Genomic DNA, 23,702 nt, shown 5'->3' with positions numbered 1-23,702 from the left:
TACACATGACCCGTTTGCACACACTCACTTGATGACTCCATTACGTATGTCACACACAGCCAAGTCTATTCGGTTTATTCAAAGTTTACCTTTCAAGGTTTTTACCTTTCTTTACCTTTATTTTCTACACTTTGTCATGCAGAGCTTCATAACTGGGTTTTGACTGGCACATTTTACAATTTTTTTAATTGAATTAATTACCTAAAATTTTAGGGGTACTTAAAGGGATAGTTCACCCCAAAGTTTTTATTCTCTTATTATTTACTCACCCTCTTGCCATTCCTGCAGGACTTTCTTTCTTCTACAGAAAACAAATGAAGATTTTTAGAAGAATATCTCAGCTCTGTTGGTCCTCACAAAGCAAATTAATGGTGACCAGATCTCAGGAGGTCCAAAAATGAAATAAAGGCAGCATAAAAGTACATATTAAAGTAATCCATATGATGGCTAAATGTCTTCTTAAGTGATATGATAGGTGTGGGTGAGAAAAACATCACCATTAAATAATTTTTTACTATAAATCTCAACCTTTGATAAGCTCCAACCAGTATGTACCTAAATGTGAAAGTCACATCCATACAAGAATGTGGAAATTAAAGAGTATGTTTACAGTCAAAATACATAAAATACAGTAAATATTGATCTATTTTGTCACCCACACCTATCATATCGCTTCTGAAGACATGGATTTAACCATTGGAGTCATGTGGATTATGTCCTTTTTCAGAATTCACTTGCACTGTATGGACCTACAGAGCTGAGATATTCTTCTAAAAATCTTTTTAAGAAAGTAATAAACATCCGGGATGGTATGAGGGAAAGTAAATGATGAGAGAATTTTCATTTTTGGGTGAACTATCCCTTTAAATATTTTAGGTTAGGTATTTTTGAATTTGGGGTCCAGGAACTCCATATCATTTTCAAGATAATATTTTAATCATTTTTGTCAGCATCAGTTCAATGACAAAATAAAATTGTTCATGAAAATATTCAGCTGCCTTTAGATTTTTGGATGTTTGAAAACCCATGTTTTAGGTCAAAGGGGTTCAGCTGGCATAAATAGGTTGGGAAAACCTGGATTAAAGCACTGGTAAAAGATGGTAAATTGCATGCGATGCAATATTACTGTAGTATACATGCACAACAAGAGAGATATAAGCGCTTATATCTGCATTAGAGGCGGCAGATGTGTTACTACAATACAAGTTAGCTGACTTCTACCAGGACAAAATGTAAAGAATGTACAAGGTATGTGATCCCATTCCATTCATTTATATAACAGATCTGAGAGGCCTTGCATAAGCTCAAACTACAAACATACTCATACTGTAGAGTGAAACAGAACAAGCTCTTTTACAATGAGACATTATCCCGGAGCACTGAATGACTGCCTGAAACTAATTTATTTTATTGCCCTCGGAAAAAGCTCCTTTCTTTAGCCTGATGGACAAGTAGTATCAAAATAAAAAACACATCAGAAGTATGACAAAAATAAATCTTTTACAATCCCTAAAATTTATTCTCAGATGAAAAAAAAAAAATCACAGCAAAATATATGCAACCTGCATTAGAAATTAGATGCAAATACAATCATCAACCATTCATCTAGGTTTTAGTGTCCAACCACACACACACAGTCCTACCTCACTGAGATCAGCGATAGTCAGATTCATGCCTGCGAGCTGCTTCCACACAGGTTCAGCCAGGTACAGACTCAGAGGACTTCCTGTACGGATGGCTATGCCCAGGAGCACCCCTATGTACACACATATAACATCAAAGCATGTTATATCAAGATCTACTGAAGGAGTGTGTTATGGACTCTTTAATAGAGTCTTGAAAGCCTTCCATGAGTGTGGAATACACAAGCAGGTACCTAGGAAGCGAAACATGTTGATGTGCAGAGGGGATTTGGCGGCTGGGTTGAGCAGGAAGCAGTCTCTGTTGGCTCCTGACTCATCTCGGCCATTAGGAGTGACGATGAGGAGAGGAGTGAGTCCGTTTTGAAGCTCCTCGCACATCTCTGCGATAGATTCACTGTATCCTCCGCCACAGTCATCCACTGATTCGCCTATAAACACATACAGGCTTTGTTCACATTGGTTTTCATATCAGATCTTATGTTTCTTGGGGGATTTTCTTCCCTTTTTCTCAAATTTGGAATGTCCAATTCCCAATTCCAAGTCCTCATGTCAACGTAGTGACTCGCCTCAATCCAGGTGGCAGAGGACGAATCTCAGCTGCCTCCGCGTTTGAGACCGTCAATAAGTGCATCTTATCATGTGGCCCGTTGAGCACGTTACCACAGATATATAGCGCGTGTGGATGCCCACACCATCCACTGCAGCATCTACGCACAACTCACCATGCGCCCCACCGAGAACGAAACACATTATAGCGATCATGAGGAGGTTACCCATGTGACTCTACCCTCCCTAGCAACCAGGCCAATTTGGTTGCTGGAGACCTGGCTGAAGTCACTCAGCATGCCCTGGGATTCTAACTCGCGAACTCCAGGGGTGGTAGCCAGCGTCTTTACCACTGAGCTACCCAGGCCCCTCAAATCAGATCTTTAAGGTTGATGGTCTGCTGTCCATCTAGCTGAATAAATAAAATAATATATTTTTAATCAGATTTCAAACCACATTTGGATTGGATGAGAGTCAGAAATAAAAAAAAAAAACACATTACCTATCTGCTTTTCCCCTCACACTTTCACCATCTCACACAGAATTATCCCGCGCCTTATGTTTCAATAGAAACTCACCCACAAACTTGACCTTCCACACCCGGTGTGGCAGCAGAAGACTGTCTGGGCTGAAAGAGCTCATCTTGGCACACATCTGCCCAAACACTGACTTAGTGCCATCAGGCCCTGCCAGCCCTCCTTTACTGCGAGACCGCTTGACCTGAGTGAGAACAAGAAAAGGAGTTACATTATTTTGGGCTGCTCTTTATACAGCACTTCAGCCCTGAGGCATGAACTCTACTCTTATGTTTTCTGTCTGCAAGACTTGACAGATCGCTGAAGAGAACCCAAACAGATTCAGAGAGCCACTGGCCCATGAAGAGACATTATTTGGGGGTAAATCTAATGAAAAACATCATGCAGAGCAGAAGATACAAAAACATAAACCACATACTTCAGGCCCCAGCACACTAACAGAGAATTTCTTCTTCGTTTAATGGTAAAAAGAAGTTTTAAGTAGCTGAGCAACAAGATTCTATTTGCAAACTTTCAGACACCAGCCACACCTCTGTGGGAGGCATTTACATGAGGATGCATAAGACAATATGTAAAACAATATGTGTAAATTAATATGACATTAAAATGGGCTATCAATGACTTCACACCCAATTCTATTAGTAGAGAATTCACACGAGGTCGGTAAAAGTTGTTTTCACTACTTGATGATGATTTAAAGTAATATATATGCAGTAGATAATGTGTAATTTGTCTTGTTTACCTTCTGAATGCATGGCACTAATGCGCTAACACACTATATGCAGCCATAATATGCACAAATTACACTCCGTTACTGTCATTTAGGATGACACTGATGCTACTGCAAAGACGGGTGTATATAAGAGCTTAAATGGGCAGAATTCAGACAAAAGAATGATTATAGACATACCTTATATGGGCAGATGTGTGAATGATTTCTCTGTACTTATTTTTTAGTATTTTAGTAGATATGATTCCTTTTGTAGACTAATTAAATAAACAAACAAACAGAAAAATGTATTGCATGACATGGTCTTGGAAAATATCTCTCCTCTAACGATCATACAGATGTAGGTAAATGTGCACCAGCTTGCTAATAACTGCACGCTGGTGTGTTCATGTTGACTAATCTTAAAGGGATAGTTCACCCAAAAATGAAAATTCTCTCATGATTCACGTACACTCCTGACATCCCAGACGTGTGACTTTTGCTTCTGCAGAAAACAAACATTTTCTTCTAAAAATGTAGATTATTTCAGCTCTGTAGGTCCATACAATACAAGTGAATGGGTGCCAAAATCCACAAAGGCATCATAAAAGTAACCATATGCCTCTAGTAGTTAAATCCATGTATTCAGACACGATATGATAGGTGTGGGCGAAAAACAGATCAGTATTTAAGTAATTTTTTATAATAAATTCTCCTCCCTGACCAGTAGGGTGTGATATGCACAAAGAATGTGCATCACCAAAAAGAGGAGAATGTGAAAGTGAAGGAAAAAGGGCTTAGAAATGTATCCGTTTCTCACTCATACCTATAATATTGCTTCAGAAGATATGGATTTAACCACCAGAGTCATCTGGAGTACTTTTGTGTTGTCGTTATGTTGATTTTAGGGATTAAAAATTTTGGCACCCATTTACTTTGTATTGTATGGACCTACAAAACTGAAATATTCTTCTAAAAATGTCCGTTTGTGTTCAGCAGAGGAAAGAAAGTCATACACATCTGGGATGGCATGAGGTTGAGTAAATGATGAGATATTTTTCATTTTTGGGTGAACTATCCCTTTAACTGACTGAACAGGAATGTCGGCCTCAAAGTAGGTTAAGCTCCAGGCCACATCTACTGAAGATGTGGACCAATGGCAGTAATGTGTTTAGCAGCTGGGAAGAATTTTTCCTAAAGTTTGCCCTGGCTATTCTTCTTGGACAGATTTTGTTCTAAATGACTTCACACCCTTTTGTTCTTCGATTTTGTATGAAGTATGCTGGGGCCTTTATATGGCGCTTAAGGAACACACCACTCAAAACATTAAAACATTATAGGATTTAGTACTGTGAATTTTCATATTTTTTTTTTTTTAACTAAAATGATTTAGAATAAGCAAATACAACATATGTCAAATATTTAATATAAGTACTTGTTTATCGATGTTGACATACTGTATCAAACAATGAAAAAGAACACAACCTGCATCAGTGACTACTATGATTAGTGAAAAGGGGATAATCCTTAAATTAAGATAATATTTTATTATTTTTTCTGAAAATGCAAGTCATTACTAGCTAGACAAATCAAAAGAGCCACGCCCAATTGTTTGATATTCTTGTCCCCAGATATGCCTCAGGTCCCTTCTTTAAATGTAAGTTATTGATTTTTAAATCTGATTGCATGTTCAACTCCCTAATCATGAGTAATAGTAATATTGATGCTTGCCTTAGTAAGCACTAATAAGATCACAGAGAAGTAGCTGTTTTTGTACATTACAACTAAATTGTTCATTAGGAATGAGATACATCTTGTAGGCTAAATCAGGTACCAGTTGATCGGAATCATCAAGCTACATATACAATCTCACAGGCTCTTACTCAAAATCCAGAGAGCTGGCTATCAAGACATTAAGCATCTCATGAGTTTATTTTTTTTTTCCATATACAAGTTTACCTGTATCCTGTTCAGCTCCACCACTGGCCCGTGTTGTCGGTCTCGAACCATGGTTGCCTGCACGACCTTACGGAATGCAGCTTCCTAAAGATAAAGAAAAACAGAGGAATTTTCAGAGGACACCTGCATGGACAAAAGCCATCATGAGACAGTGTTCAGTTATGTAGCTATACAAATGCACACACGCAAATTCTTACCTTGCCCTGCGATATGAGGATTCCACGAAGTGTGTCGAATCCAACGGAGAAGCCGTGTCCCGTCTCGCCCAGTCGTCCTTCCAGGTCAAACATGGGGATGCAGGGGCAGAAGAGCTCTGAGATGTGGTGCAGCAGCAGGAGCCGGTTCCTCAGGCCTATGATAGGGATCTCATTCAGGTGGTTGTACTCCATAGGCACCTAAAAATCAACAAACTTTTTAGTTCACACAAATATTAATCACAAAAAGTTACTAAAGAGCTAATTATTTGCCAGTTCTGCCTTTTAAAGGAATAGCTCACCTTCATGTTGCTCCAAATCTGTATGACTGCCTCCATGTAGCACAAATGGAGTTGTTAAGCACAATGTTATCCTCAGTCACCATTCACTTACATTGTATGGGGTAAAAAATATGCCATGAAAGTGAATGGTGACTGAAGCCAACATTCTGCCTAATATCTCCTTTTGTGCTCCATGGAAGAAAGTCATACAGATTTGGTGCAACATGGGGTGGGTAAATGATGACAGAATCAAGTTTTGGGGTAACATATCACTTTAAAAAAGCAGAACTGGCAAATATTTACATCCTTGAGATTTTATTGTGATCCTAAGTGATTTAGCTATAATTGGTGGTGTGGTACCTGAGCAGGACGTTTTCCAGCATTGGTGGGTTTGCTTGTGGACCAGGCCAGGGTGTGTGCTGACCCACAGGCCACCCGGTTGATCTTTTTGCCCTGCAGAGCTGCCACAAGCCTGGGTCTCTGAATGGCATTGGTGGTCCCATCGCCGAGCTGACCCTCATCATTGTCACCCCATGTGTACACTTCCCCTGTAAGTTTACATTCACAAATTCAGTAAAGACTTCACCAAAATACAACTTAAATGCAATCACTTTGTAAACTTTAACACTTAGACTGTGTCTGACAACTTTAACAAACTGCTGCTGAGAAACTCAACTACTTCAAAATGCTACAAAGATTTTATACACTAAAGATTTTGAACAAGTTTATACATGTTATAATCTTTTTTTTTTTTTTTTTCTTTTTTATTATAAAAGGATTATATTAGACATTCCAAATTTCTACCTAACATTAAACAATGAAAACAGATGAATGAAAAGATTACAAACAACCAAGTGCTTGATGTCATACCATCTTCAGTGCAGCACACACAGTGAAGAGAGCCCGTTGCTATGGCAATGACCTTCTTGCCTTGCAAACCCTGGACCTGCCGGGGTCTGCGGACATGATCATCAGAGCCGTGTCCTAACCTGTGGTAGTCACCCTTCCCCCTAAAACACACCAGAAAATGTAAACATGGAAACCTTTTTTTGTGAGGAAACTTAATTTATGTACCATTTCATTGTGGGATTAATTACCATGTGTAAACTGCACCAGACTTTGTGAGAGCCACAGAGAACTGAGAGCCGCACTCCACTTTTACTACACCCAATCCAGTTAATGAGTCAATCTAAAAAACACAGAGATATGAGATGATCACATCTGAGGCACTGAAACTTTGATGCTAGTTTAAGTAAAGCAGCAGTCTCACCTTCATAGGCACTTTACATCCATCACTTCCTCCTCTGCCCAGTTTGCCATAGTCTCCATCCCCCCATGACCACACCATGTCATCATCAGTGAGACAGAGGGTCTGAGCGTCACCACTGCCACACGCCACGTCTATCACCCGGTGACCCTGCAGAGCCTCCACCTGTACATACACACACACACACACACACACACGCACGCACAAGCAGATTAAACATGAAATGTGTTGGTGAGTAACTAATTACAAGCGTCAACACAACTAACTTAACAACATTTTTCAGAAGTGTGAGAGTAGCTCAGCTGCTTTAAAACTATCCAACTCCCTTCCTGAGAATATCTGCTCCCTGTCAAATAGTGTTGGGAAGCTTGATTGTTTTAAGTGAATTAAACAATAACAACAACAACAACAACAACAAAAAGGAAAATGTGTTCTGAGTTGAATGAGTCATTATAGCCATTTTACACCTCATTTACAATATATATATTATAAAAAATTTAAATCAAAAATAATTTTTGTATATTATAAATATTTAGTATATATTAATATTTATATTTTGTAATAAATATTTAATGAACTACTGATTTTTATTGCCATGTTTTTGGTTAAATAAACTAAACATTCTTTAGTTTTATTTGTTGTAAACTTATCTGTAAATTTGTGATTCTATCAACTTTATTGAGATTCTTATTGTTTTTGTGCCAGATAAATACTGCTCTGATTTATTAAATAAAATAATCTGATAAAACTTAAAAGATAATACCCCCTTAAATAGTTGCGATTGAGTTAGCTACTTTCTTTTAGTAACTTGTAGTGTAGCTAACTACTTTTTCAAAAGGGTAGCTGGGATTGTAGTTTAACAACTTTTATTGATGAGCATCATGTTGATACAATTTTACAATTAGCCTACCCAACACTGTTTATTCAACCCATTCGAAACATTTCTAATAGATGTCTTCAGATATCACGAGTAAACAGAATTACAACAGTCTATATATATCGCTGTCATCCAGGTGAATGCTTCTTGACCGCACCAGTTTTGGTTTAAGCTGGTCTTCACTGTCTCCATGACCAAGGCGCCCGTAGCGGCCCTTGCCCCATGTGTAGAGTTCTCCGCTGGCTGTGATGCAGGCACTGTGGGCCCCTCCAGCAGCGATGTCCACCACCTCCACCCCTCTCAGAGACTCAATCACGCGTGGACGGTCACATGGGCTGAGAAGAGAACAGCAGTGCCAGTCACACATACTGTACTTAGTTAAAGCTGCTCAACAGAAACAGTGATACTCTTGCACACATATTTGTGTGGGTTATAACTTTTGGTTCCACAAGGAACTACAGCTTCAAAGCTGTTTTGTTCTGATGTTGATTGTTATAGGGCCTCAGTGTTGTTTTTGAAAATAAACCGACAAATTGTTGCAGATCACCCATGATGGATTTCTCTAATAAAAAGTACCGTGGCGGTATCACGGAACATTGATGGTGTCAGATGGTAATACCAATGGTACATAGTTATGAAGCATGGTACTGAATGATTAACATATGCATATACAGTTGAAGCCAGAAGTTTACATACACCTTGGCCAAATACACTTAAACTCATGTTTATATAATTTCTGACATTTAGTTGTAGAAAACGTTCCCTTTCTTAGGTCAGTTAGGATCACTACTACATTTTAAAACTATGAAATGTCAGAATAATAGTAGAGAGAATATTTCAGCTTTATTTATTTCATCACATTCCATGTGGGTCAGAAGTTTGCCTACACTTTGTTAATATTTGGTAGCATTGCCTTCAAATTGTTTAACTTGGGTCAAACATTTTAGGCAGCATTCCACAAGCGTTTCACAATAAGTTGCTGGAATATTTCTATAAAAAGTAAGATCTTTGTTCCCATGTGCACTTGCAAACTGTAGTCTGGCTTTTTTATGGATGTTTTGGAGCAGTGGCATCTTACTTGCTGAACAGCCTTTCAGGTTATGCCGATATAGGACTCTTTTACTGTGGATATAGATACTTGTCTACCTGTTTTCTCCAGCATCTTCACAAGGTCCTTTGCTGTTGTTCTGGGATTGATTTGCACTTTTTGCACCAAACTACATTAATCTCTAGGAGACAGAATGCGTCTCCTTCCTGAGCAGTATGATGGCTGCGTGGTCCTATGGCGTTTACAAGTGCATACTATTGTTTGTACAGATGAATGTGGTACCTTCAGATGTTTAGAAATTGCTCCCAAGAATGAATCAGACTTGTGAAGGTCCACAATTATTTTTCTGAAGTCTTGGCTGATTTCTTTTGATTTTCCCATGATAATAATATTAATAAATTGAATTTGTATAGCGCTTTTCTCGAACTCAAAGTCGCTTTACTGAGCAAGTGAAAAAAAAAAATATATATTCTTCAGGGACATATAGAGTTGAGAGGGTCAGGGGGCTATGGATAGGCAGAGGTGAATAGATGGGTCTTGAGGCGGGACTGGAAGATGGTTAGAGACTCAGAGGTGCGGATCTCATGGGGAAGAGAGTTCCATAGCCTGGGAGCTGCCCTGGAAAAGGCTCTGTCCCCAAAACTGCAGAGCTTGGACTTGTGAATGCAGAGGAGACAGGCTGAGGTGGACCTGAGGGACCGTGAGGGTTGGTAGGGGGAGAGGAGGTCAGTGAGGTATAAGGGGGCCAGGTGATGGATGGCTTTGTAGGTAAGTACCAGGATTTTGTATGTGATCCGGTGGGAAATGGGAAGCCAGTGTAATTGTTTTAGGACTGGAGTGATGTGGTGCCAGGATTTGGAGCGGGTGATGAGTCGGGCAGCTGCGTTCTGGACCAGTTGGAGTCTTTTTATGTAGTTTGAGCTGATACCAAAGAGTAGTGAGTTGCAGTAGTCCAGTCGTGAGGAGATGAAGGCGTGAATGAGTCTTTCAGCAGCAGAGGGTGTGAGTAAGGGTCTGATTTTGGTGACGTTACGGAGGTGAAAGAAAGAGGTTTTAATGACATGACGGATGTGAGGCTCCAGGGAGAGGGTTGAATCAAAAATCACGCCGAGGTTGCGGGCCTGGGGAGATGGGGAGACAATGGTGTCGTCAATGGTGATAGTGGTGTTATTGGTTTTGCTGAGAGTGGATTTGGTGCCTATGAGGAGGAATTCTGTCTTATTGCTGTTGAGTTTGAGGAAGTTGTGTTGCATCCAAGTTTTAATAGCAGACAGACAGGAGTTGATGTGGGAGAGGGAGGATTCTGAGGGATTTGGTGCTGAGGTAGATCTGGGTGTCATCGGCATAACAGTGGAAATTCAGTTTGAAGTGGCGAAGTATCTGCCCAAGGGGAGAATGTAAATGATGAAGAGCAGGGGGCCGAGTCACGGAACCTTGTGGAATGCCTTGGGTGACTGTGACTGTTGCAGAGGTGAGGTTATGAAGAGAGATGAAGTGGGATCTGTCAGAAAGGTAGGAGTGGAGCCAGCTGAGTGCAGTACCTTCGATGCCAAGGTCTTTGAGTCTGGTGAGCAGGATGTTATGGCTCACAGTATCAAGGCTGCACTCAGATCGAGAAGAATAAGGATGTTAAGGGAACCGGTGTCAGCGGAGGTGAGGAGGTCATTGAGAACTTTGAGGAGAGCGGTTTCTGTGCTGTGTAGGGGGCTAAAACCAGATTGGAGAGGTTCAAATTGGTTATTGGCATGAAGATAGGTTTGTAATTGTGAGGCAACTATAACGCTCCAGGGTTTTAGACAGAAAGGGAGGGTGGATATTGGGTGGTAGTTGTTAAGGGAAGAGGGATTCAGACCAGGTTTTTTGAGGATTGGGGTGACAGCAGCAATTTTAAAAGCAGAGGGGACAGTTCCAAGGGACAGTGAGGAATTGAAGAGGTTAGTGAGGTAGGGGCAAAGGACAGGGAGGCAGGACTTCATGAGTGGAGTAGGGAGGGAGTCAAGTGAGCAGGTAGTCGGTTTGGAAGAGCTGATGAGCTTAGAGATTTCCAGAGTGGTGACCGAGTGAAACTGGGAGAGGAGGCAATGTGGAGAAAGGGGAGGGAGGTCAGGAGGGATAAGGGGGAAATGGGCCGTGTTAGGGGCTAGATTAGATACTGGGAAGTCGGATGCAGGGGATAAAGATTGATAAATTGATGATGACAAGCAAAGAGGCACAGTGTTTGAAATTAGGTCTTAAAATACATTCACAGGTACACCTCCAATTGACTCCAATTAGCCAATTAGTCTATCAGAAGCTAATTGGCTAATTGCCTAAAGGCTTGACATAATTTTCTGAAATTTTCCAAGCTGCTTAAAGGCACAGTTAACCTAGTGTATGTAAACTTCTGACCCACTAGAATAGTGATAGTCAATTAAAAGTGAAACAATCTGTCTGTAAACAAATGTTGGAAACATTACTTGTGTCATGCACCAAGTCCTAAATGACTTGCCAAAACTATAGTTTGCTAATATGAAATCCGTGGAGTCGTTAAAAAATGAGTTTTAATGACTTCAACCTAAGTGTAAGTAAATTTCTGACTTCAAATGTACCATGGTATTTATATGGTACCCCAAAGCACTTTAATGAATACCATAATATTACCATGGTATATGTCTATAGACAACATAGCAACTGCATAATATGTGTATAACACAATAAAATAGGGGCCTGACCTTCTGTTGCCATGGCCCAGTTTCCCATCTTCAGCCTCTCCCCAAGAGTACAGTTCTCCTTCAGATGAGAGAGCCAAGCAGTGCTTCCCTCCAGAGTTCACAGCTACCTTCCGGAGGAACACATGCTGAATCGACTCCAGCAGGGTCGGGGTGGACACGGACTCTGTACCACCTATTCCCAGACGACCGCCTGCACCGTATCCCGTAGCATACAGCTGAGGACAACAAAGTTATTAAGGACATCGTTCAGCTGGCAAAACTACTGATAGTAAAGTGAATGCTGAATATACAACATCGGCATGCATTTCATAAATGTTGCATTAGCTGAGAGAAAAATAGAAATGAAATGCAGATTTTTAACAAAGAGTATAGACTGTTGGAGTAAATTAAACATTTATTTGAACAATATTTTGATGGGTGACTCTTTTGGGTGTTGATTAGTCTATCAAAATATATGGTGATAAAGGTGAAGCATAAATTGTTTTCGATGTTAATATTGTAACATCGGTTCAACCGATGGAGTGAGTTTAAAGGTGTGGCTATTTGTTTTTCCGACCAATGGAAGATGGGTGGAATGTTCGAGAAACCTGTAAGTGAACAGTCATTTTTGCAATTCCATTTGGTGCCACTAGTGGTACAGAAATAAATGCACTTATTCTTTTAATTGTGAAACGCAGTTGAAGCCTTACTTTCCCATCTGCAGTGACAGCAAACAGGGTCTGCTCTCCACCAATCAGCTGAACAGGTCTCAGTGTGGCCAGGGCTTCTGTTGGCGTGGGACCTTTGACCTTCGCTCCTTCAATACCACCTAACTGACCCCGGTGGTTGTGTCCCCAGCCGTAGATGGTCCCACTGCCGCCCGCTGAGAGTGTCCAATCATCCGGCCGCCTACAGAGCCAACATGTACCAGGAACAATCACGATACATAGAAATCTTTACTTAAAATGATATGTACTGATGCAGTAAAAAAATAAATAAAAATTTGACAGTTTGACTAGCTGCTCATCCTACTCTCTCTTGAACAGGTCATGACACTCATGCAGAATTTTCATGTGCTCATGGTCTGCCATCAGCTCACAAATTTTCATAGAAATTTTACTAAAACAACACATAGGAACAGATGCACTAAGAATTTTGTCACTCATGAATTATTTCACAACTGATAATTGGAGGTTATTGAGATAAAGTAGCACTGAGCTGCTGGTTGTCATCTTAACATGGCGACCATTCTGGTAAAACATCCTTATGTAGAATAAAATTTCCCTTTTCAAGGCCATTGATATTCATCAATGTGTGACAAAACTAAAAGCATGGAACTTCCATTTAAACCATTATTACATTTCTGATTGAAAGGATTTGAGAATTGATGTCCCCCCACCGCCGCAACATTGCTGCTGGGTAATCTGCAATCTAATCTGTGGTGTTTGGATGACCCGTAAAGATGATTTACCTGTTCATCCACTGCACTAGTTGCTCATCCTGCTCTCTCTTGAACAGATCGTGACTCTCGTGAAGTGTGTTCATGTTCTCATGGTCTGCCATCAGCTCACGGATTTTCTTTGCCACCTGGAAAAAGTGATGAGTTTTTAGGATCAGTATCCTTTTCATTGGCCAGGAAGTATTGCTCTTAAGAAATATATGACTTGGCAGAGAAACTATTTTCTAACTTTATACATCTACTTGGTATAAGCTTACATTCATAAATAAATTGGAAAATGCTTACATAAACTTTATCTTTAGGTAACAATTTATTTCAGTAATTGCTCATAAAAAAAACCCTGCAAAATGCACTTAAAACATTACTAGAGCATGAATTCACATAATAAATATACAAAAGTTCATAACAGAAAATTAGCTGAAACTAGGTATTTGAAATTGGTTTTGTCTTGTCTAGAATTTCATATATGAGGTGGGAGGTTTTCAGTTTGAAACCAAAAATAAAAAACTCCCAACCTCATCCAGGAAAGGACGGGGCAAAGGGGTCCTCTTGTCTAGAGCCACAGACACCCTGGAGGCGGTACAATAGCGACGGAACCACGCCCACTTGTGTGTCTCAGCACAGCACGGAAGAGTGTCCAACTCCAAATCACACGCAAGTGCCACCAACACCTACACAGAACAGGAAATATTATTCCTGGCAAACTCACGGCTTAAACACTTAATTTCTCTCTGTTAGGCAGACAACACACCTTGAAGAAAGGGCTGTGGAGCAGTTGCTTGCCTCCCCTGACTATTGGCTCCTCATACTCATACTGTCTCTGTAAAGCCTCAGGAAGTCCTTTGACCAGAGCTGCTAGCGCACTTCCTGTGAAGCTCTACAAAACATTTTCAGCAATAGTTGTGTTAAAAGTTAATTATACAAAATATTTTCATATTTTTAAGGTTGCAAAGCCAACCAAATGTCAGATTGGAAATCATAGTATATATTTAACACATGCAGTAGTATATAGAATATGGACTAACCATAGAGCGAGACTCTCCATCACTGTCTCCTAAGAGACGGTTTATGTTGATGGACTGGCCATATTCAGTGGTCAGGAGCTTGCGTAACCTCTGCAGGGCCCACATACGATGACCAGCCGCTGATCATGCACACAGAGACAGAGACACAGAAAATGATTATAACATCATTTATGTTGATTATTAAACCTAGAATGTAACATTTTAGGGTAGCACTAGGGAACACATTTCGATTGTTAAGACTCCCGAGATTAAATTAATTTATATAATCATCTAGAAAGTTATAACTAGCCTCTCCAAATATTCCAAAATATGGGCTAGTCTTGCCAATTCAAGCGTGCATATTTCATGGGATTCTGATCTTACCCAAGGCACTGAGCTGGGCACAAGCAGCAAGTGAGGCTGCCAGCCTCGGCACAATGCTGCGATTGGAAGCGAAGTTCAGGCGGAAGTCTAGCAAACATGTTACTAGATCCATAGAGGGGCAGGACAGAATACAACGATCTGACAGGAGGTCTTTAGGGCCTGTGAAAAATTCAATGAAAAGGTCAACCACCTAAGAATATCATGTCACATATGAAGCATCAACAATGAAGTATGATGTCTTCTTAAAGCAATGTACCAGCAGCAGGCATGATGGGATAGACAGTGAAGCGCCAGCCCCAGCCATTAACAGAGCCATCACTGGTGAACTTCCATTTAAGCTCGTCCCCAGGAATCCTCAACTCACTGGACCAATCAGACCACTCTCGACCTGAAATGGAGGAGACACTGTTAGCCATGTGTACATACACACTTAGAAAACACTCTTTCCCTCATACTGTATATTAATGAGCTATACTGGCTGATCTTATGTGTCTAAAAATGAAATTATCCAAACTTGATTGGTTCATGCCACATTTTACGTTATAGAGAATTATGATTATTTTATAGTAACAATATGACAGGAAATCTGAGGAGAGCAAGGAATGTGAAGGAAACATGATGACATTTTTGGGTACACCTATGGACTGCTATAACTGACACTTTACTACAATTAGTTAACAGAGGAAGCAGTAATTGTAATCTTGATTATTTATTGCCATACTTGCAAAGAATACTTAATATTTATCTTACAACCTTCATCAGAAATGTACAGGTGTGCCAGACCTTTTCTTGTTTATTTATCAATGTTCTTGTCCTACGCACCTTCTTCAGGTGTGCGAGGGGTCTTTTTTTTTTTTAACTGGTGTTGAGTTAAAAATAAAACAATGATTATGAGCATTTGTCACCTGATCGGACAGACACAATCCTATTGGCTCCATCCATGATGGTAAGGGGGTCATGCCTCCTCTCTGTAGAACACTGCCGATCAAATTCCACCCTCAACCCTTCAGCACCTGAAAAAAAAAAAGAAAAAAAAAGAAAATGCAGATCTCAAATATTATGAATAATTTTTTACAGATCATCTGGTAAACAACCTACTTCATGGATACATAATTATTAGGGAATGGGGCAGCTTATTCCCATCAAAACATATAACCTGAGGTAATGAAGGCTGAATAAACAAACACAAAGTGACCTGGTATTTTCACAGTTCCGCTGGTGGAGGTGTCGTCAGTGTACGGGTGACTGCTCTCCACCACCACGGGCTGAGAGGACAGCCGTCCACTTTGGGAGTCTGTGGCCACATCCTCTAACTCTGTCACACACAACTCCAGCCGCATATCAGCCACCTGTGTTCCAAACACAAAAATGGATCACATAGATATGAGGTATGTGCCAATGAAACTTGATTACAGATTAGAAACATGTTTTACAGTATATTTAAGGGAGAGGTTGGTTTATACCTGTGGGTAGGCAGTGCCCATGCCAGAGAGCACAGCAGACAGCACTTCTTTGCCTTTATCGCCTGAGCGCAGAGAGACGGCCAATTTCAACAGGTCCACCATCACACGTGTGTCATCGGGAACAAGTAGACTGGTGAACTCATCCAGATACTGTGGCTCTGGACCCACTGCTTTACTCTGACTCTCCGAGTCCTGTAACAACAAATTAAATCAGCCCACTGTCATTATCACACTTCTGATAGAGGGGATGTCCATTCTAGAATAACTTCAAATGTTCCCGATCATAGTACTCAAACCATTCGTTAAAATTATTTTTGATATTTGATTCAACTTTTCAAAGACCAGGCTGGTAAGATATTCCATCAGCAGTCTAATGCAAGCACACAGAAATGTTTAAAACAGTGTGACAGCAACATATTTGGAAACATTTAATTGCAGTTTAGACTTTTCCTATAGGGTTCCAATGTTTTGTTTTTACAAACGGTGTAACAAATTATTTTTGTGTTAATCAATAGTAAAGCGTAAATTATACTTAACCCAGAATATTACTAAAATTAAAATAGGAAGAGGCAGTAAATGTGAACATGGAGTCAATAAGTGATAAAAAAAAACAAAAAAAAAACAAGTATACCGTAATTTCCGGACTATAAGCCGCAACTTTTTTCCCACGCTTTGAACCTCGCGGCTTAAACAACGACGCGGCTAATATATGGATTTTTCCCGCTTTCAAATTTTATTTAAAAAAAAACATTCTGTGACGTGCTCAGTCTTTTGGCAGCGTGAAGCTTTCATTAGACCAATGAAATTGCAGAACGGGTTAAGGTCAAACAACTTTTTTGTTTACTGTTTAGATTAAATCGAGCGCGCTCAAACTTCCCATCATTCTGTTTACGGTAGTGATTTTGTCACCCCCGTCATGGCAAAGACACGGAGAAATGCATATGATGCAGCTTTCAAGTTGAAGGCGATTGATCTGGCTGTTGGAAAAGGAAATAGAGCTGCTGCACGGGAGCTTGGTCTTAATGAATCGATGATAAGAAGTTGGAAACAGCAGCGTGAGGAATTCTATGCGCCAACAATAGACTGACGTGTGTCTCTCTCTCTCTCGAGGCTCTGTGGCTGCTGCCTTTTTATGCCGCTCTCCCCATGCTTACTGAAATTAGACACAGGTGTTAGACATAATTTAGCTCAGGTGTAAGCACCCTTACTGCTTTTCTCTCCCGGACGGGCGCTTGACCACGCCCCCGCTGCCACACCGTGTTTCGTTAAAGCCTATTTATTTTTGTTACAAGCCATGTTTCGTTAAAGTCTGTGTGAAGTTCATTTGTTTCAATGTATCGGTAGGCACCTGCGGCTTATAGACATGTGCGGCTTATTTATATTCAAAATAATAATTTTTTTAAAATTCAGTGGGTGCGGCTTATATTCAGGTACGCTTAATAGTCCGGAAATTACGGTATACAGCTGTTAACAGAGCCGAGCAACTGAATTCAAAATGTTTTACTGAATTATTACCAAATTTCAAATTATATTTAAATTTTAAATTTTTGTATAGAAGAGGGCGCCAAAAATCATTACAAACCAATCAGCACCATGATATAGCGATTGTTTATGGCAAAATATCTGGCTGTTAAAAAAATTTACGGAAAATTAAAAAGTAGAAAGATTTAGCCAGTTTGTATTCTCAAATATTAAGTAAAAAGTTAAACAAGAAAAAAAAAAAAAAACACTTCATTAGATGGTTCTATTTTAGCTTAGTGTTGCACAGTAGCACATATCTGTACCATAGCACTACCATGGAGTTAAGCTTCATAATACCAGCAGTGCAACCGTGTTTTTCACGCAGCAAAATGCTATTGAGAGAGCAAGGCACTGTGAAGACACAACAGGTAAAGACCTCCATCTCTAGGGGCCGTTCACTCCAAACACGTCCATCTTTTTCTATGCAAGCTTGCGCTAGATGGATGTCTTTGATCGTATCGCCATGTCTCACTGTTTTTTGAGCGTCTCGTGCAGTAACAATACACTTTTTAGAAGCTGTTTTCAATTTAAAAGGAAATTCAACCTTTAAATCAAGTCTTGAGACACTCGCGTTCTGCATCAGTTTTAACCCAAGAATGTACGTCATCATCAGTGCTAGGCACACATCCAAAATTGTGCATATTTATCTTAAATTCGATGAATATTGGAATTTTGAAATTTACTTTGACTTAAACTAAGAATGTTTTAGTCCACCCCTAACAGTTCCCCAGAAAACTGACTGGGTCTAACTAACCTCCTTGGTTTTGGTCATGGTCTCAGCGATGATGCTTGCAGCACCAGGGTCATCTGTTACTGGTATGAAGGGGCGAGATGAGGCAGAGGACGCAGAGGGGGTCACAGCCGATGACGGGGTATTGGCATCCTCAGATGTGGTCACCTATAGACCACACAAAACCATATTTAACATGTTTGTCATTGGATGTTTTATGCTAAATGTACTATTCTTTATGGGAAAAATGACACATTCTGAATTTTAATATTACAGATCACATCACTGTAAAGTAAACTGAAAGGAGTCTGCTGAATGACAGTCCTGTACAGGCATTTTCCCACACCTCTCCTCTTTTGCTGTCCATCCAGGGGTTTGGACTGACCCGCTCCTCTGTCTCAGAGGTCAGGGCTGGACCCTCAGCCTCACACGGGCTGGACACTGATGAGCAGTCTGAAGAGGGCACAGGGGAGCTGGTGGGGCACTCAAGAGGAATCATACAGGCAGGCATCAGCGCTCCCACTACAGCATCCCTGCACACACAGGCACAGAAGGTTTCAAATTTCATGAGGGTGATAAAGTGATGACAGAATTTTCCTATTATGGAATAAGTAACTATACATAGGGTATGTAAACTATTCATATAAATGCATCTCTTAAATGCATAGGAGTAGTGTATTGTTGACACACTGTAAATAAAGTTCAAAAGCACAATAAAGTACAGTAGTGTAAGGTCATACCTGGCATACATGATCTGCAGGGCAGAGAGCACATGAGACAGCGCCTGCTGTTTGGCCAGATTACCATCCAGAGAGAGCAGGATCTTTGCCAAAGATGGCCTGTTTGGTTTCACACTACTCACACCATTGAGTTTATTACTCAGTAAAGATGGGTCACTGTCTGATGGTACACCAGCAAAAAATATTATAATAATTTTGACTGCAAACAGGGATACAGGTAGGCAAACACAGCAGCAGAAGAAGAAATGGTAATGATGGGGCAAATTTTACCAAGGTAAGAGGCTCCAAGAGAGTCCCTGGCTGTCTGGAAGAGGACTGGCTCATGGACGGAGGGTGTGGTTACATCTACGGTTGTCCAGGCTACACTGTGAGAGGATCCGCAGGCCACACGAGTGATCTTCTGCCCCTCCAGACCCTGCACCAGTGTGGGCTTCCTGTTGACCGTGGTTGTGCCGTTCCCTTGCTGCCCGTGGTCATTATCTCCCCATGCGTACACCTGCCCAAATGACACTTCATCTTATACGGGTACTAATATTGCTTTCCGTCGACAGAAGGTGAATTTTGTTTATTTCACATCACAATCTTTTTAATGTGCCAAAATATTGGAATTTCAAAAAGCAAAGGAAGTATGAGGAGATACATGCAGCTAAATGTGAAATCGCAAGCCTGATGATAGTGAATGTGCCCTACCTGTCCGGTGTCTGTGACGGCCAAGCAGTGCAGAGCCCCTACGGCCACATGAACAATCTTCTTCCCACGGAGTCCTTCAACCATTTGAGGTTTACGCACATGGACATCTGTGCCATGACCCAACCGGAAGTAATCACCCTTACCCCTGCACAATGCAAAAAAGAATGTTAAAATGGTATACTGGAGACCAGCATATACTTGAAAATAATTTTGTTATAGATTTGGAAAAAAGTTAAATAATAAAATAATAATAATGAAATTAAATAAATAAATAAAAATACAATAGGGCTGTCAATTAATAATTCTAAATCAAATTAATTACATATAAATAATTGCAAAGACAATTTCAAATAACAACTCAAACTTGAATATTTATAATGCATTACATTATTGTGGCAGATGAGTGAAGCCAATACAAAACATTTACATTACATTTATGCATTAGGCAGACCCTTTTATCCAAAGCGACTTACAGTGCACTTATTACAGGGACATTCCCTCCGGAGCAACCTGGAGTTAAGTGACTTTCTCAAGGACACAATGGTGGTGGCTGCGGGGATCGTATCCAGCAACCTTCTGATTAACAGTTATGTGCTTTTAGCCCACTACACCACCACCACTCCTACAATACGAGTCTAAAGTCCTCTAAAAGTAAGGCTTTAGAAGGGAATATATGGTTTATTTACATTTTATTGAACATAAGTGTATTATTGGCCTGCAGTCAACATTCAAAAGCGTACCATTTGCAATTTAATTCCTCAATCTGTCCGAGAGTAACATCTTTTAAGGGCTTGTCTATGGACACCTCAATGAACGTGTTAAACCGATGTTTTTGCAGAGTCTCAATTTGGTTGCATCACGTCATATAAACAGTGGTTGTAGGTTGCTGTGTCAAGTTAAACATCATTTAAAACGTATAAATTCATGTCTTCCAGCATTCGGAATTGCGATCCATCAAGCTGTTTAAATGCAAGAATGCATTCTCACGTGTCAAGCAAGCCTAAGTGCAGTTTTGATATCTGTCTGTCCAGCTGCGTGTTGTGTTTTGCTTACTGCCCCCTGCTGAAAACAGGTGGCTGTATAAGCTTAAATTGCTTTGATGGAAGGAATATTCTATATTACGGTCCAGGGACATGATTAATTGTGTTAGTTTTTTTTTTTTGTACTTTATTTTTTCTATTATTAATTGCACTGAATTAACATGTTAAATTGACAGCCCTAACAAGAGAGCATCTTTTTACAAACATGTCGCAAATATGATTATTTGTTTAGTGACCTAGAAATCGTTCAGAATCGTAAATATTTCTTATTAATTTTACATCATAGCATTTGTTCATTTTAAATTTTTAAAATAATAAAATCCAAATCCAAAAACTTTTTCTGTGATCATCATACCAGGTCCAGACCACTCCAGATTTGGTCAGGGCAAGGGAGAACTGAGCTCCACATTCAATCTGACACACGCCCTGCCCGTTCAGACGCTCAATGTTCTGAGGAATGTTACAACCCTCGCTGCCCCCACGGCCCAGCTTCCCAAAATCTCCATCTCCCCATGAGAACACCAGTCCTACAAAATACACACAGATATTCATATGCCTGCAGCAACAGTTACACATATTCCTTTCCAACAACTCTTCATATTAATTCCACAAAACAAAATGCATCTACCTTCATCTGTAAGGGCAAGAGTCTGAGCATCTCTGCTTCCACAAGCTACCTGGACAACCCGGTGACCTAAAAGCACCTTGACCTGCAAACCAGACACTTACAAGCTTAATCTAGCACTATGAGGCACACAACAATATATGATACTTTAAACTGGATGCTGTTAATCAGGGGTGTCAAACTCAGTTCCTGGAGGGCCGCAGCCCTGAAGTTTAGTTCCAACCCTGCTCCAAAATGCCTCCTTGTAATCTTCAAGCACTCCTGAAGACCTTTATTACCTGCTTCAGGTGTGTTTAATTATGGTTGGAGCTAAACTCTGCTTGAGTGTGGCCCTCCAGGAACCGAGTTTGACACCTCTGCTGTCAAGTACAATGAGGGTAAGAGGTCTCCATGTAAAGAAATGTACTGCAGTTCTGATAAGAGAGATGCAAGTTAACTGGGTTGAGTAAAACACACCAGTTTGGGTCTAAGCTGGGTGGTGTTGTCCCCGTGGCCGAGACGGCCATATTCCCCCAGACCCCAGCTGTACAGTTCTCCACTGGAGGTAATTGCTGCACTGTGAGAGCTGCCACAGGCGATATCTCGAATACGCTTTGTTTTCAATGCCTCAATTAGCCGTGGCTTATCACAGTTCCTGTTGAAACAACAAAGATTTATCTCATCAGATTCTTATGCAAAACGTTCTACAGTTTCTGTATTCCTGTTAGGGCAAACTTGCATTCGGCTGAAGTGTCCAAGCTTTCCATCATCTCCTTCACCCCAAGAGAACACTTTCCCATCCACAGTCAACGCCATGGCATGCCTTCCGCCTGCACGGAAAAATATATAATTATCTGTTGTGTTGGTTTATGTTCTGAGGGACAACATAGGATGCTTTCTTTATAAAACACTTTTTTTTTATATGCACAGACCTGAATGCACAGCGACCTTCTTCACCACATAGTTGCTCAGGGCAGATATTTGTCGTGGTATGGGGATGGTTCCACTGGACAGTCCTAAACCAAGTCTTCCATTGGTGGCCTCTCCACATGCATATACCTTACCTTCAGCAGTCACTTTAAGGACAAAGAATCAATCATTTGGTAAAAAGAATTTGGCATTTTACAGTAAAATATTAAAGAAGCATCTAACATTATAACAATTTTGTTCATAAAACAGGCTATAAAATCTGATTAGATGAGCCACGTTTTAAGCCACTGTATAATTTTTTTATATATTCAATTGAATAATAATCACCAACAGTTAGGCTTGTTAGTCATGCTTACTATTATTAATACATTTACTTATTAGACACTGGTGTCATTTTTGTCATATTGCTGTTATTTCATAAAAGCAATAAATCAAGACCATGTGTTACAACACCCCTTAAAACCACGAGATAAAAGTAATGCATGGCCTTGAGTAGCTTTTTGCTATATTACAACACAATTATCACTATATCACCAGTCACTTATTCACTGTTCTCTGCAAAAAGGCCTGCAAGTTTAGACATAATAACTCACCAGCAAAAAGACTTTTAGAGCCTCCTGCCACCTGCACTACATTCAGAGCAGACAGAGTCTCTGAGAATGATGGGACTTTGATCTGAGAGACAATACAAGACAAAAGAGAAACATTTCAACTCAGATTTGTATTTTCAAGAAGTTTACAAGCTTTATATACAGTAAATGAAAGTTATACAACTACATACTGAAGGACTTTAGATAGTTCTCTTATCTAATTTTAAAATTGATCATAACAGGGTTTCCCCTCCTGTGAAAGAAAATATGGGAAAATAGCCCAAAATCTTCTCAAGCATGCACTGATGATGTTTTACACATTACCTTGGACCCCTTTAGTCCTCCAAGTTGATCCTTATCATTGAGACCCCAGACAAAGACTTTGGTTCTAATGGTCGCAGCAGACTCAAGTCCTGATGACCTCTTTCGTGACAGACTGCAACAAGAGAAGCCGAGTGATGTAGCGGATCATAAAAACCAAGCAATTGTCAGAAAACTGAGATATTGAAAGCCAATGTCTCCAGACTGCGCACCACCTTTCCATTAATGCATTTCATTTGTTACAAAACCATTGTAAAGTCACACCTTCCAGTCGCTGTCTTTTCATCTTCCTCCTCCTCATTGTCAGATGCCAGGAAAGGCACAGTAGCCAGATCTTCATCCTCAGCGCGTACACGACCCACCATACTCAAGCCGTGGATCTTACAGTCAATCCCTGAACTCCGACACTGTTTTATAGCAATCTCAATGTACCTGTTATACTGAACAAACAAAAAAAAGAGCCCACTCAGCACTCA

General features: G+C 40.3%; 1 protein-coding gene across 2 annotated transcripts in view; it reads right to left on the bottom strand.

Moving 5' to 3' along the window:
* Window positions 1-23,702, bottom strand: part of herc2 (HECT and RLD domain containing E3 ubiquitin protein ligase 2) — an 86,420-nt gene that overhangs the window by 4,542 nt on the left and 58,176 nt on the right. For both annotated transcript variants that reach the window (XM_052140702.1, XM_052140703.1), the window contains exons 56-89: window positions 23,491-23,666; window positions 23,230-23,341; window positions 22,909-22,990; window positions 22,318-22,461; window positions 22,125-22,215; window positions 21,863-22,040; window positions 21,410-21,491; window positions 21,137-21,308; window positions 19,742-19,886; window positions 19,322-19,547; window positions 19,052-19,211; window positions 18,658-18,844; window positions 18,336-18,479; window positions 16,061-16,252; window positions 15,793-15,946; window positions 15,503-15,610; window positions 14,854-14,985; window positions 14,598-14,756; window positions 14,235-14,353; window positions 13,961-14,086; window positions 13,725-13,880; window positions 13,222-13,337; window positions 12,461-12,659; window positions 11,772-11,986; window positions 8,170-8,347; window positions 7,139-7,300; window positions 6,966-7,057; window positions 6,739-6,878; window positions 6,229-6,416; window positions 5,591-5,788; window positions 5,394-5,477; window positions 2,768-2,909; window positions 1,877-2,071; window positions 1,644-1,756 (exon numbers count right to left, since the gene is read on the bottom strand). In XM_052140702.1, coding sequence (XP_051996662.1) covers window positions 1,644-1,756; window positions 1,877-2,071; window positions 2,768-2,909; window positions 5,394-5,477; window positions 5,591-5,788; window positions 6,229-6,416; window positions 6,739-6,878; window positions 6,966-7,057; window positions 7,139-7,300; window positions 8,170-8,347; window positions 11,772-11,986; window positions 12,461-12,659; window positions 13,222-13,337; window positions 13,725-13,880; window positions 13,961-14,086; window positions 14,235-14,353; window positions 14,598-14,756; window positions 14,854-14,985; window positions 15,503-15,610; window positions 15,793-15,946; window positions 16,061-16,252; window positions 18,336-18,479; window positions 18,658-18,844; window positions 19,052-19,211; window positions 19,322-19,547; window positions 19,742-19,886; window positions 21,137-21,308; window positions 21,410-21,491; window positions 21,863-22,040; window positions 22,125-22,215; window positions 22,318-22,461; window positions 22,909-22,990; window positions 23,230-23,341; window positions 23,491-23,666 — 5,067 coding nt within the window. The remainder of the gene's footprint in view (window positions 1-1,643; window positions 1,757-1,876; window positions 2,072-2,767; window positions 2,910-5,393; window positions 5,478-5,590; window positions 5,789-6,228; window positions 6,417-6,738; window positions 6,879-6,965; window positions 7,058-7,138; window positions 7,301-8,169; window positions 8,348-11,771; window positions 11,987-12,460; window positions 12,660-13,221; window positions 13,338-13,724; window positions 13,881-13,960; window positions 14,087-14,234; window positions 14,354-14,597; window positions 14,757-14,853; window positions 14,986-15,502; window positions 15,611-15,792; window positions 15,947-16,060; window positions 16,253-18,335; window positions 18,480-18,657; window positions 18,845-19,051; window positions 19,212-19,321; window positions 19,548-19,741; window positions 19,887-21,136; window positions 21,309-21,409; window positions 21,492-21,862; window positions 22,041-22,124; window positions 22,216-22,317; window positions 22,462-22,908; window positions 22,991-23,229; window positions 23,342-23,490; window positions 23,667-23,702) is intronic.

The sequence above is a fragment of the Xyrauchen texanus genome, chromosome 13 (genome assembly GCF_025860055.1).
Source record: "Xyrauchen texanus isolate HMW12.3.18 chromosome 13, RBS_HiC_50CHRs, whole genome shotgun sequence".
NCBI classification, from domain to species: domain Eukaryota; kingdom Metazoa; phylum Chordata; class Actinopteri; order Cypriniformes; family Catostomidae; genus Xyrauchen; species Xyrauchen texanus.
The sequence above is the reverse complement of the archived record's forward strand: the minus strand, read 5'-3'. Positions and strand labels throughout refer to the sequence as shown.